Genomic DNA, 15168 nt, shown 5'->3' with positions numbered 1-15168 from the left:
GCATTATAGTAGAAGGAAAGTAAGGGCGAGACATCGATCCCAGGTTCAGGTTTAGGTTCGGGATCGAGATCCGGGATTTAAGGGGTGAAATAGGGGTAAAATCGTCGAAAAGTCAATGTATTTATGGTATTCCTCGCGACGATTTGTTTTCCCGTATATCAACATATTGTGTTCAGGCCAACTTGTTCATTTATCTCCGCTTATCTCGAAAGATACTTGAACGTATATCTTATCGCGTTTTATCGTACGGAATAAGTTGAAATGATGTAAAAAGTGATAACCTGAGTGGGAGATAGCGCGCGTGCGCGGATTTCCTGGGGGCGCGGATTACCCGGGAGGCGCGGTTAATTTGAATTTAAGAGTGTTTTGACGTTATGGAATATGGGACGCGGTTAACGTGCGCGGATTGGGGCGCGGTTAATTTGAATTTAAAACATGGATTTGAGTGTTTTGACGTCATGGAATATTCGTTGTTAAAGTAGAATGGAAATATTTTTAAACTTCATTTTAATATCATTATCACGTAAGTGGTACTTAAATATGCTTGACACTTGAACCTATCTCACGAGTATTTCTTTAAACGAATATTTTAAGTATGAGAAACGTATCGTTCTCAAGTATTGTAATTGTACACGTGAACCCGTATGAGGACCGGGTAAATTCCTATATACGTAACGCGATACACTTCAAAATGCGATACTTGAATATACTATAAAAGGGGTTGTATAGGATTGTGGAGGTCATTCCACGGTTAACTGCGGTAGCTATATTCAATATGCCTAAAGCTCAGTATACATGTCCTACGTGCGCGAAAAGTTTCGCTACCAAGTCCCCCTTAAATCGGAATGTTAGAGAAGTGCACGGTGATAGACATAAGTTTGTCTGTGAAGTATGTGGTAAGACTGTTGCTAGATTGGAAAATTTCAAGAGCCATCAACGAACTCATGACTTGAACGCACCCGGCCCTTCCGAACCCATGGACCTGTCTCGCACACCGTCGCCAATGCAACGTTCGCCATCACCAACCCGTCCACCTTCACCTAGTCTGCTTCAAGACATTCAACTGGAATCTACCCGTACACAGCCATCTACATCAGCTTTACCCGACAACCTAACACCATCACCTATTCCCGCCTCACCAATACTTGATGAAACACCACCAGCATCCCCAAGTATGGTCCAAGCCTTGAATGATACGCTAGCCTCTATCCGTTACAATGCCGAAGACTATGATATTGATGCAGGGATGTTTATTGGACGTTACCGAACCGCTTTTCGTAAATTTCTAATGGAAAGACTTGCTAGTAAACGTGGAATTAAGTGGTTCCTACTCGTAAGATCTGTTTATATGAGACCTTTGGGGGGTGCGGAACAAAGTGCGGAAGTGAGACCCTATTTCCGGAGCACTATGCAGACAACATTAACGCCCGACGTCATTGAAAGCCAGCTGAATGACTGCATTGAAACAATACAGTCAGCAGCAGAAAACTTTGAAGCGACAGGTATGTACTAAAATTTATAAGTTATATTTTGAACTAAAACATTATATTTTTGATAGGATCGGGTTGGGTAATTGATCGTATTCTGTATGTAGAATTAAATGTAGCATCTTACCAACCGTTGCGAGGGTCATCGTATATGGAACTACCTGAAAAACTATCTCGGCGTCAAGCGATTCTTAATATTAGAAACGAAAATGATGAGAAATGTTTTCTCTGGTCAATTCTCGCTAAGCTTCATCCAGTTCCTTGGACTCAAAACGCTAACCGTGTTTCGAAATATATCACTGGTATCAAGTTCATTTTCGTAAGGTGTATATTTTTCCCTTTCAAATTAAACGCTACGGAACTTAAAAAATTTGTATTAATGAATAATTTATCAATATCTGTTTTTGGCTTCTCGGGAGATATATTCCCTCTTTACGTAAGCGTTAACAAGTGTAGTAAGGAAAGGGAGGTTGATTTGCTTTACATCACTGATGAAACTAAAGATATTGACGATGGGAACAGACATTACTGTCTTATACGAGACCTAGGAAAACTGTTACAGCATCTAACAAAAAACAGAAGCATAAGTTATTACTGCAGGTAATTTAGTTTCCAATATATTAGTTTGAAATCTACTAATTATTTTTTGTATTAGAATGTGTCTTCACCGATTCAGTGGAAACAACGCGGAACAGCGACGTGATGCACATATCGAAGAATGCGCCACCCACGGCGTCCAAAAAACAGTTTTCCCTACCAAGAAGAAGACGCTTGATTTTGATAAATATGAGTGGACAGAAAAGGTAAAAATAAAAATTATTTAATTTAACTCTTAATGAAATTAAATTATTAGGTGCAGTATGTATTTTACGCCGATTTTGAAGCAATCCTACCGAGAGTTCAAGGATGTGATCTAGATCCCGATACAAATACCAGCAAAGTAAACATGCATATCAGTTGTGCGTATTCTTGGGTACTTGTAGGACCTAACGGTAAGTTATTTTGCAAAATTTTGTTTAACAGATAAATTATAATAGGATACTAATAGGTGTACCTGTTCGAACTGATTGCTATCGAGGACAAGATGCAACTCGAAGATTTCTAGTGTCTATTTTGGAATTAGAAAAGGAGTTGATGGAACTCATTGAGACAAATGTACCAATGATTATTACCCCGGTGGAGGAGGAACAGTTTCAAGCTGCTACACATTGCTACATTTGTCAGAAGCAGCTTAACCAGGGAAATATGCCCGCGGTTCGCGATCATTGTCATTTCACTGGGAAATACAGGGGACCAGCGCATAACCTCTGTAATCTTCAAAAGAAAGTTCCAGAATTTATCCCTGTTTTCCTTCATAACATTAGCAGGTAAATTAAGTAAAATAATTAACCAGGTATAATAATAATATCAATAATAAATCTGCATAGATACGATTTACATCTCATATGTCAGGAGATTGGTCATTTTAAGGAACAGACACTCGACTGTATTCCTTCCACTAGCGAAAATTATATTTCTCTGAAACTAGGTAAATATATTTTATTGTGAATTTAACCTTAACATTAATTTTATTGTTTTTTAGGGAGATTTCGGTTTTTAGACTCTTATCGATTTCTAAGCGATAGCCTCGATGCTCTAGTATCTAATCTCGTTTTGGAAGAAGCCAGTAAATTTCAGATTGTTAAGAAATATTTTGAAAGTGAGAAAGTTCAACTGCTTTTGCGGAAGGGAGTCTACCCGTACGAGTATATGGACGATGAAAAGAAATTTGACGAGACGATGCTGCCACCTAGAGAAGCGTTTTTCAGTTCATTGAAAAATCAAAATATTTTAGAATCTGATTATTTACACGCCCAAAATGTTTGGACAGCGTTTAATATTCAAACATTAGGTAAAATTACTATAGTATAAATATTTCAAATCTCTTAAACTCGGTTTTCGTAGGAGAATACACCGACCTCTATGTGAAAAGCGATGCGTTGCTCTTAGCCGACGTTTTTGAAAATTTTAGAACATTATCTATAACTCATTATAAACTAGATCCCGCTCACGCTTACACCGCACCAGGTTTAGCCTGGCAAGCAGCTTTGAAGATGACCGATGTTCGCCTCGATCTCATACTTGATATAGATCAACACTTATTTATTGAAAAGGGTAACGCTTTTGTGATATTTTAAATATTATTGTATTTACATTGAATTTTTAGGGATTCGAGGCGGTGTTTCAATGATCTCAACTCGTTATTCTGAAGCGAATAACAAATATATGGCCGACACATATGATTCGTCTAAAGAGAGCAGTTATATATGCTATTTAGGTAATTTACATTTTTTTAAAAATAAATATTTATTTTTATTTTTTTATTTTTATTATTTTAATTTTTATTATATTAATTAACTTAATTTTACTTAATTGAAGATGCTAATAATTTGTACGGTGCTGTTATGTGTGAACCACTACCGCTAGGCGACTTCCAGTGGGTTCAGGAGGATGATTTGCAAACACTTTGTGAAAATATTCTGAGTATTCCCAATAACGTTGAAAACGGATACATTTTAGAGGTAAATAACAAGTGTTATAATTATTGAATTATATTTTTAAAGAATTGTTTCCTTTGCAGGTGGATCTTGAATATCCTCCAGAGTTTCATGACTTACATAACGATCTCCCAGTAGCGGCGGAATCTAAAGTTATTACACATGATATGCTATCTCCATACTCCAAAGATCTCTTAGGAAAATTAAATATTAAGGATAATCAAAGTCTACCAAAACTTCTTCCTAATTTAAATAATAAAGAGAAATACATAGTACATTACCGCAATTTAAAATATTATGTAGAATTAGGTTTGAAAATAACCAAGGTTCATCGAGCTCTAACCTTCACTCAAGGAAAATGGTTAGAAAAATATGTTAGATTCAACACTGAACAGAGGAAATTATCCAAGAGTTCATTTGAAAAGAATTTCTGGAAACTAATGGTTAACTCTGTTTTCGGGTAAATCAATTTAAATAATTTATTGCTGTTTTTTCCCTTACTTCATTTAATTCTTTAGAAAAACAATGGAAAATTTACGGAAGCATATAAATTTCGAGTTGATTCATAAACCAGAAAGAATGTTAAAAGTTACAAGTTCCCCGCAGTTTGAACACTTTACCATCTTTAATGAAGAGTTAGCCGGCGCTCATAAGAAGAGAGCTACAATTGTTCTTAACCGGCCTATATTTACCGGATTCACCATTCTAGATTTATCCAAGGAGCTCATGTATCGGTTCCATTATGGATTCATAAAAAATACGTACGGGGACAAAGCATCACTATTATTTACAGACACTGGTAATTTAATTTAATATGCATTTTTTATTTAAATAGTACTAATATATAAAATATTTACAGACAGTTTAACGTACAACATTAAGACGGATGATGTTTATAAAGACTTTGAAGTTCATAAAAACCGCTTTGACTTCTCTGATTATCCACCTTCGCATTTCCTTCATTCTAATCAGAATAAAAAAGCTCTCGGTTATTTTAAAGACGAGACAAATTCGCAGTTAATTCAAAGCTTTGTAGGACTTCGTCCAAAGCTTTATTCTGTTAAATTGTACGGGGAGTCTAAGACCGCTGAAGAGATAGAAAAGGAGTTGCGATTGGGGAAATCTTTAGAGTCAATTTTAAACCATAAAAAGGTTTGTAAGGGCGTTGCCATGAACGTTATTAGAAACGTCATCCGCCACGAAGACTATGAACGTTGTCTTTTTAATCAAGAAACCATGTCAGCCGAGATGATGCGTATAGCTAGTTTCAAGCATGAACTATTTACTTTAAATACTAGAAAACTTTGTTTATCACCAAATGATGATAAGAGATACATTCTACCCTACGGGGTTCGTACATTAGCGCACGGTCATAAAGATATTGAAAAATTATAATGAATGCTTGTATTTATGTATATATAAAAAAAAACTGATATTGCTATAAATTGTTTAAAATTATTTTATTGGATACATTTTACACATAAACTCTTTAATCATTTTATCGTGTACATATTTATCTTTCTTAAACCTAGACACAATGTTATACATTTCTATTCCTTTACACCTGTTTATAGCAAAATAGATACAGAATGCTCCACACGTATTACTAGAATTACTCTGTAATTGATTAGAATTAAAAGTTACAGTTTTACTGTTTCGTTCAATAAAGTCATTAAATTTAAAATAATCTGGTGGGTTTCCAAAGGAATCCATGAATTCACAATTTTTATGTTTAGAAAAATATATGAGAACCCAGTGTTCTCCAGGTTCAGCACTCGTATCGGTATTTACAATAAATAGAGAAGGGAATATTTTTACGTATTTAGGTAGCATGTCAGCCGCGAACACGCCTTGAAATATACTTTTTAGTTATCTGTAGCGAATCCATTAATTACTGTAATCGAAAATCACGGTTCGATTTTTATCAATTTCAATCAAATTTTGAAACTCAGCCTAAATTAGAATGGAAATCGTATCCGGTAACGGTTTTGCAAATTTTAATTCTAATCTCAGGTTACTGTTTTTTACAAGATGCAAGTGATTAGCGTTGTTATTAAGATCCGAGGTTAAATTGTACGCGAATAAACAATTTCCGTTAGGGTAATCTTCCCGACTTATCTGATTCCCTTCATCTACGTTCCACTGATTAGTTTGAATGAAATGATTGCAATACGCTTGAATATATAGATTTTCCTCAAAGTTTAGAGATAACGCCTTATGAGGGACGCTGCTACCGTCAATGTACAATCCGATGCTTGATAAATCGAAATGTTGAAAGTTGTACGGGGATTTTTTCAAATCTCCTAGAAACGCTTTTTGTTCCACAAACCCGATAACAACTTTCTTAGGTGCTTGTCCGGTAAATAAATGATCTTGCACACTAGCCATAAGACCAGCGGGTATAGAAAATGAGGTGCACTCCGAACGAGTTACAGGATATTTAGCGGTTCCATATTGTAACGCCTTGGCTTGAGCGAGCGATAGTTCCGGTATCACTTTAACTTTCCTCAGATAAAGGGAAGCTGATAAAATCTCCACTTTACATTTTACGTCGGAATGAACGCAAAAAGCTGCTCTATTTTTAACGAATTTAAATTTCAAATCAACCATATTTAATAAAAAGCGTGGTTGTTGACATAAATCAGTATGGACTACGACTAACAAGTCAATCGCCCCTTTTTGCGCTAAACTCGCTCGTTTAGAGAAACCATCGTTATCGAAAAATGAATCGAACTTTCCAGGCGTATCCCGATAGAAAAGTGAACTCGTTAAATAACTTTTTTTCGCAGAATCTCCGAACGTTAATAAAGTTTGTATCATACTTTTATAAGCGTAATTTTGACTGGAAGGTGTTACTGATCTTTCATTAAGAAATACGTGGACGTCGCTAAAAAGCGAATGAAGAAACAAATTCTCGGGGGCGATATTGTCGGCTGGAGTTCCGGCGGCCCCACCCGCAACACCTGGAACCGCGGGTTGCGGTAGTTGACCATTATCTTTAGTTACCTTAACTCGAACGTGCAGCAAAGTTTGTGAAAGGTCTATATACGTTTCAGAGTTACCGTTGATAGAAAATGTAATTGATGCGTTATCAACTATATTTGATATTGGATTATACTCAACCCATTCTCCACCAATAATCGAAGATTGTGTCATAGGTACTTGAAACAAATCTAGCTCGGAATTTATACACTCCACTGAGTGCGGGTGTAAAAGGGACATTATGAGAATATATCGGAACGTTTAGGGAACCGTCCTTTCGCTATCCTGCCTGCTGTTGAAATGGCGCTTTTCGACTGAGTTCGTTTCCTTTTATTTCCGGAACCCGTCATTCTTTTAATATGATCCGTAGCTGAAGATGTTAGTCTCATGGCTTCATCAGCTGCTGAAGCTAAAGTTTTCCTTCCAGCGTTAATAGAATGCGATTTAAGCGCTGTTTTAATTGGGACTCCGCTAACAACATCGGTCGCTACTTTCGCTCCGGTACTTAAAAGTTTTCTTCCTAAGTAAGAAGCGCCTTTCTTCAGTAAAGGTACCGCGAATCTAAACGCTGAAGATAATATATTTCCTAGTCCATGTCCTCTTTGCACGGCTAAACCTCTATATACAGGTATTCCACCGAAACCAACCTGGTTTAAATAGTAACTTTCATAATCAGTTCTTGAAGGTGAATATTCAGACCTCATGATGTTAACTGTTCGCTCTCTTAAGCTAGAATGAAGGTGTGTCCTGAATGATTAAAGGTTTATAGTGAAGTCCACATTTTACGGGGTTTAAAATGTAATACAACGTGAGCTTTTCCACTATGAAACTGTATTGGCTCACCTAAATCATCTGTTATATTAATCTCTATAGTCTTAATTTTATTACACACGACTGGTAGGTAATGAGGTTGTGAAAATATTTTTGTAGTTGTTTTCCCATTAGACTCGGCTTTCTCTTCGACGCTTATGATTCTTAATAGAGGTGCTAAACTATCCCCAACAACGCTATTTTCAACCAGATCTGAATAAACGAATAAGGAATGTAACCCAGCGTTCATATCAACTGGGTAGGGGGTTATCATTGAATTTAAAATGGTGAAATCATTATCTCTTCTATCCTTAAAACCTAGTAAAATCGATAGATCGGGGCCAATTACAGCTCTGATTTTCGGTTGCAATTTAACTTTAATTCGATTAGAATAATTTAAATAAGCGAATGTAACTTGTTCTTCTTCTTGGTTGTGGACGTTCATAACATGTAATAGTTCTTCCGGAGTTTTATAAAAACCCGCGGGAACTTCAATTATTTTATCATATTCGAGAGGGTCTTTAACTAGAGGGTTATCAGTCATTTTATCATATTCGAGAGGGTCTTTAATAACCAATAGATTAGGTTTTCGAACGTTATGCCATGTCCGAGGATAGCTTATTTCCGCTAACCCAACTTCGTACTGTTCCTCAAATCTTAACGGTTCAGCTAAATACGTTCGAAATTTACCAACGCTATTATCTTGGTAATATAATGACGAGGAATCTGAAGGTAGCGTTACGTAAAAACTCATTTTAAATCCACTTCTTGTATCCAAGAATTAAATGTAGGGTCGTAATCTTGCCACTTGACATACAGTTTTACGCGGCCGTCCGATTTTTTCCTCTTTTTTATTACTTTTTCGATTATGAAGTAACAGTCTTTTAAATCTCGACCAACAATCTGAACCTCCCCTCGATAGAATACTCCTAAAATGGGGTTAGAATTTAAATCCATCAGCTTATATACAGGTGGGTCACGTGGTAGTCTCTCAGCTATTTTAAACAATTCTGTAGTAAAATTCGGGTTATATTTCTTATCGAAAATTGATAAATTTCTACTTATTCTACAAATATCTCCAATTTCAAACGCGTATGTTAACGGAGGAGAAAAATTTACCGAACCGTAAAGATTTTTCCATATTTTAGCAGAGTTATTTAGAGTAACTTCCGCGGGTTTACATTTAATTGATCTGTGATAACTATTGTTATAAGCGTTTATAATATCATCTAAAACGTCGATATATTTAAGGGTGTTATTCTGCGTGAAATAGCGATATAAACGAGATTTAAAACTTCTAATGAATCTTTCAATAATGGACGCTTTCATTTCCGATCGGGTAGCGAAAAATTTAATGTTCCTTCGTTGTAATTCACTCTGCACTTCTTGACAGACAAATTCGTTTCCATGATCACTTTGAATTCTTTTCGGTTGACGGCCTTTTTCAAAAACGTTACGTAACGCTTCTAAAATTGTTACACCTTTCTTATTTTTAACCGCTACAGCCATAGCGTATTTGCTAAATATGTCGATAATACATAATACATAGCGAGATCCTGAATTATATTTAGACAGCTTCTGAAAATCTGCCAAGTCCGCTTGCCACTGTTCGTCAATTCCATAAACAATAGTTCGATTTCGTTTGAATCGTCTTCTAGCAGGTTTATGCAGCGTATATGTATCCTGCTTTATTAGAAATTGTTTTACTTTTTCCAATGAAACCTTTAAACCTTTATGTCGAGCTGAATTATAGAGCGCTCGAACTCCAGCGGGGTTAGTATAGATCTGCTCAAGTTCTTTCTCCATATTGGGTAATATTTTGATGTAATGGCATGTAACGCCAAAAAAGGAAATTAAATAATTCTAATATTATAATAACTATGATAATTAATACAGCTGTGATAATTTTCGGTGATTTTGAAAATGATTGTGATAAATAGGCTAAAAGTCCTAAATAGACCGTTTCTGTACAACCTTCCATTGTAGGCTTATACTATGAAATGAGAACAAAATTATCAGGTTAATATATTTTATTTAGTATGTATCCAAGATCTTAGAGGACTAGGTGAAGATGATGATAACATTGAACTACTTGGTGGTGTATGAAATACAGCGAATGTTTTTAACAGTGTCAATCTTACAGGATTTTTAATTAAACGTTTTGAAATATTTGACTTATGAATGCCCTCGTAAAACTCTGTAACTCCTATAGGATCAATCGCTGTTCCAGGCGTTTTTCTCACAGCGTCATACAAAAGATCGATTATATTAGATCCTCCAATCACTTGTCCTCGAATAGAAAGCTCTCCTGAGTTAGCCCATCTAATATATCTCGGATCTTCCGTAGTCGCTCGGTATAATGAAATCGCATCACTAACATAAGTTGCAGGTAGAGAATAAGATATTTGCGCGAACCAGGTTTTAGGCCGTTCAGAGTTTTCAATAACGGGAGAGATTTGCTCTTTACGTACGTAAGTTAACCGTCGTTGGAGAGTTTGATTGTATAATGCTAATTTCTCTGATTCGTTTAAATCTGGATTATCTAGAATAGATTTCATTTCATCATCGAGTGTCTTCTCTTTTTGAAGTTCAGGTGTTTCTTCTGTTTTGGAAGGTGGAGTGTTTTTTAATCTCTCCATTACATCTTCAGGTACTAGAAGCATTTTTCGAGCCATCATCGGTTTATAGCTCGGCTAATTGCACTTCCGGCGACTGAGCTAACGATAGATAGCAGTGGCGCTAATAAAAATGGAAGAAAACCACCTTTTTGTACCAGTATCTTTCGTCGTTTTGATATAGGGTTCTTCTTCGACACGTTTCGTATAACCGCGCTATGTTTCTTTAACCGCTTACGATGACGTTCTGACAGTTCAATTGTTCCGTGTAAAACATTTATACAACATTCAACGAGAGCCAGTATAGCTTCCTTGCTAGCGTATTTAATAGCTGTCTTTCTTTGATTTAGATTACAGGATGTCAGGAAACGTAGAAAGTCTAGGTTTTCCTTTACTCGTTTTGAGACATCCATTTAGAGATTTTCTTAGCCTTTCTTAAAGCGCAATGAACAGTTTCGGAATGAAAAGGGCAGTTTAATTCAACGTCTTCTAGTTCTGATAATTTAGGACAGCCGGTATCTTCGATGTTATTTACTGGAACCCCGAGGAGTGTCGATAATACTGCAGCTTTTTCTAAACCTTTGGTGAAAAACGAAGTAGCTTTTTCCGCTATCTGATTGCAAATGTCACGTCTCGTTCTGTAAGGACGTTCGCCGTCATCCCATCGAAGATGACAAATGTTATGAGATATCCATCTGCATTGTCTTTTATTTTCGTTTGAAAGCTCTTTGAAAGGGCATGGAGATTTGAAAGTAAACACTTCCGATTCTTCAGTTTCTAATACTACGTAAGCTAATTCTTTAATAATCCACTCTCGATTAACCCTAAAAAAATTCCCTTCTATAATACACTTCATTTTGGAATAAAGACAGCCGATTCTTCACCCGGTATTAAACCTGTTCGTAGTAAATACTGATCTGGGGTGTGAGGTTTCAAGTCAACTAATAAATACCCAAATTTCCGTGACGTAGCTTGTTGAAACGCATCAATAACGTATTTGCTATTGGTTGGAGATATCTGCCTCGCGAGATGATAAATTGTTGATTTATCTCGTGGTGATTTAAAAATAAATAGATAATGAGCATTTAAATTTAAAGTTCTTATTTCTTTTCCGGGGTAATAAAGGTTTTGCATTAAAATTAGTACGGAGGTGTTTCTGTGATGAGATCCACGAATAAATAAATTAGTTACATCTTTATTATTAGATATCTCGCATAACAAATCGTCTAAAATAACTAAATTCCTAATTTGCGGGTTTAATATATTAACATCGAGTAACCCTTCGTGAAACTCGACTGAAGGTGTATGTTCTAATATCGATTGAAATAGTTTCGGCTGATACTCGGTATAACACCATATTATCCTCTCCGGAGGAGGGGATATGCAGGTCTTCTTATGTTGAATCAACCGTCCCACCAGGAATGACTTTCCGCATTGGGTGGACCCGGCTACAAGCCCATTCATTGGATGTTGTAAGCTTAAATCCATAATGGTTAATGAGAATCGGAACATTAGTGCAATCAATTTTATTAGTTTTTTAACAAGTTTTTAGCATTGCATATTATTAGTGACATTATATTATTTAAAATTTCTTTCGACAATTCACAGCGAATAGTAAACATTTCAATAATATTTTCACAATCTACCGACATAATTATTTCATAAAAATGCAAATCTACGCGCTTAGAATAATCCGTCATGATACAATCATGCTGGAGTTGAGATGAATGATTAATTTGGCAGCCATTGCACGCTTTCTTAAGAGCTCCGTGTAATTGTTTAATTACAACGTTAGTCATCGCCTCCTTTATTTCCTTGATTTGCTTTAAACACTTCTGAATAGACTCGTACTGGTTGAGGAAATTCAACCAAGAAGATTGAGCGAAAGCTACCCCCTCTTTAGTCGGTAACAGTTTTCCATAGTTTACCCCATAACCATGGTACATTTGTCTAACATCTAAAACCTTTTGTTCGGCAAATTTATGAACCGAAAACCGTTTGGTTTCAGAACCTGTGAAAACCCATGAAGTTTCAGCTTCGTTATTGAAATAAGCTTCAATGGCATCTTTCTTTGTCCATAGCTCTTGCAGTTCCGCTTCTGTTAGTTTGTTAAATCTAATAGACCGCAGTAGATGGTTTCATCTGCATAAACGATTAACCCTTTATCACCAGACACAGGAAATGAACAATTCCTATAAAATAAATACATTAAGACAAGTTAAGAATTATCACTGAGTATTCTTACTTACATTTTAAGGTTCCTCGGAGTCACTTCCAATACAATTCAGATGGTGAACTTTCTAAATATGGTCTTACTATTATACGGTTTTCTCTTTTTATACTCTAAAATTATTTATCTTCGATATCTTATTTATTAAAATGGGGCTTAAAATTAATTCCATTCTACGTATACGCATTTTGAAGTGTATCGCGTTACGTATATAGGAATTTACCCGATCCTCATACGGGATCACGTGTACAATTACAATACTTGAGAACGATACGTTTCTCATACTTAAAATATTCGTTTAAAGAAATACTCGTGAGATAGGTTCAAGTGTCAAGCATACTACAATGATATTAAAATGAAGTTTAAAAATGTTTCCATTCTACTTTAACAACGAATATTCCATGACGTCAAAACATTCAAATCCATGTTTTAAATTCAAATTAACCGCGCCCCAATCCGCGCACGTTAACCGCGTCCCATATTCCATAACGTCAAAACACTCTTAAATTCAAATTAACCGCGCCTCCCGGGTAATCCGCGCCCCCCAGGAAATCCGCCTCCCACTCAGGTTATCACTTTTTACATCATTTCAACTTATTCCGTACGATAAAACGCGATAAGATATACGTTCAAGTATCTTTCGAGATAAGCGGAGATATATGAACAAGTTGGCCTGAACACAATATGCTGATATACGGGAAAACAAATCGTCGCGAGGAATACCATAAATACATTGACTTTTCGACGATTTTACCCCCCATTTCACCCCTTAAATCCCGGATCTCGATCCCGAACCTAAACCTGAACCTGGGATCGATGTCTAGCCCTTACTTTCCTTCTACTCATTATGGCAGGGAATTTTATAGTTTTTCAACATCCAAAGTGTTTCACGGTTGTTGCCAACAGTTTCAACAGTGGGGTTTTCATTCAAACCAATTGCTCCTCGTTGTCTTGAGAACTCTAACTCCAGAGGGTCTTGGTTAAAATTTCCTGTTAACACAAATCTAGCTTCTTTATTCAATAAGAATTTAATAATGCTTATCATGGCTTTTGCTGTAAGTAAATCAAATTAATTGACAAATTCATTTTTAGACAGTGCACCTTAAAAAAATACACACTTGTTTGCCTTAATCCCGAGAGAGTTTCTTGTTTAAGTATCATTTTTTTTTCTTTCCTCGGGCCCATACTTTCCTGGACGTCGCTCTACATCCAACTCCCACTCGTCCAAATATCCCAAAAAGTCGTTTTCCAACCACTGATAAGTAGAACAAGTGAAATTAAATACCAATTAAATAAAAAATAATATATTTAATACCTTAAGACGCGAATTGATCGTGCAAAAAGGTCTTTTGTTTGGCTTCGTCTTGTGGTGTGCTTCATTAAAGTTCGTGGTATTTAGTGCATCAAACCACTTGTCAAATAATTTTAAAAATTTTACTGTTTCACTGTATTTATCCATATCTTCTTTGAATACAGATTCAATGGCATTCGCGACCGAGGAGCTCAAAACTTGAGCCGCATATCGGACCTTCATTTTACTGTACGAATTGAGAAAAATGTGGTCACCTGTAAGTTTATGAGCTTTACGTAAGTTTCCTGGATGCAGCATTTCACTTTTGTACAGTTCGCTCACAGGCTCCCAAGTAATATCATGCCCATTTTTATACATGAGTCGGACCTTGCAACCATCTTGGCTAGCTTGTAGACAGTTTCGAGCTGTCTTGAGCAGATGAGGAGTATCAACGAGAAAAAAAATAGGTCTTTCTTCATCAGAGCTATAGGGATTCATGCAGAAATGTGGAATTTCATCTTTGGATTCAGTGTTCATAGTAAAAACTTTCTGTTAGTCGCCGCACCATCCCCAATTATAGAAATAATTTTGAATCCAATTGATTCTAGTTTTTCACCTGCTTCCCATACTATGGAGTTCAAATCATCTGTAGCAAAATAAGCGAAAGGATATTTTATGCGGGTGGTGGTTCCTCTAAGCATCAACATTAGTACGTGTGTTGCTACAGACTTTTCAGCATACGCTTCTGATTTCATGTTGTTAATGTTATTCCTGCTTTTATTTAGGTGGGTATATCCCATAATGTCACCTGTTGTCTTTTTGAGTATCAAGTCTTCTTTCACTTTCATTTCATCTAAAAGTATACTAAAATATTGTTGGTGGGGCTGCAGTGTTTCTGGCTTGATACTTTCCTTCATTTCATTTAAAACAACATCGGGAAAACCTAAAGTTCGTTTGTCTTTTGGCGTGTGCCGAAACAAAGTGTTATAGGAAGGCAATTGAAGAATTTTTGAATTTGCTAAACTTCGATATGCACTCGGCGATTTATGATACTGCAAAATACACCATTTAATGACTTGTGGGTGCCACCTGCGTCCATGTTTCTCACGTGTTTTATTAATTTTTAATTGTGTGCGAAGTAAAACAGCTGCAAATGAAGTATCTTCATTTTCTGGCATTGAATTTTCTAAAATGGATTCTATACAGGAATCATCCT

The 15168-nt window shown here is 36.1% G+C and overlaps 1 protein-coding gene across 1 annotated transcript; it reads left to right on the top strand.

Moving 5' to 3' along the window:
• The first annotated feature begins 1003 nt into the window (after positions 1 to 1003).
• Positions 1004 to 13767, top strand: LOC149958899 (uncharacterized). Its single transcript, XM_090167277.1, has 7 exons — positions 1004 to 1277; positions 3148 to 3378; positions 3432 to 3641; positions 3694 to 3804; positions 3906 to 4048; positions 4108 to 4333; positions 13754 to 13767. Exons 1-7 carry the CDS (start codon positions 1004 to 1006, stop codon positions 13765 to 13767), a joined length of 1209 nt encoding a protein of 402 aa, XP_090023403.1.
• The last annotated feature ends 1401 nt before the right edge of the window (positions 13768 to 15168 follow it).

The sequence above is a fragment of the Leiobunum rupestre genome, chromosome 2 (assembly GCF_980474605.1).
Source record: "Leiobunum rupestre chromosome 2, qqLeiRupe1.1.hap1, whole genome shotgun sequence".
Classification (NCBI taxonomy): Eukaryota; Metazoa; Arthropoda; class Arachnida; order Opiliones; family Sclerosomatidae; genus Leiobunum; species Leiobunum rupestre.
The sequence above is the reverse complement of the archived record's forward strand: the minus strand, read 5'-3'. Positions and strand labels throughout refer to the sequence as shown.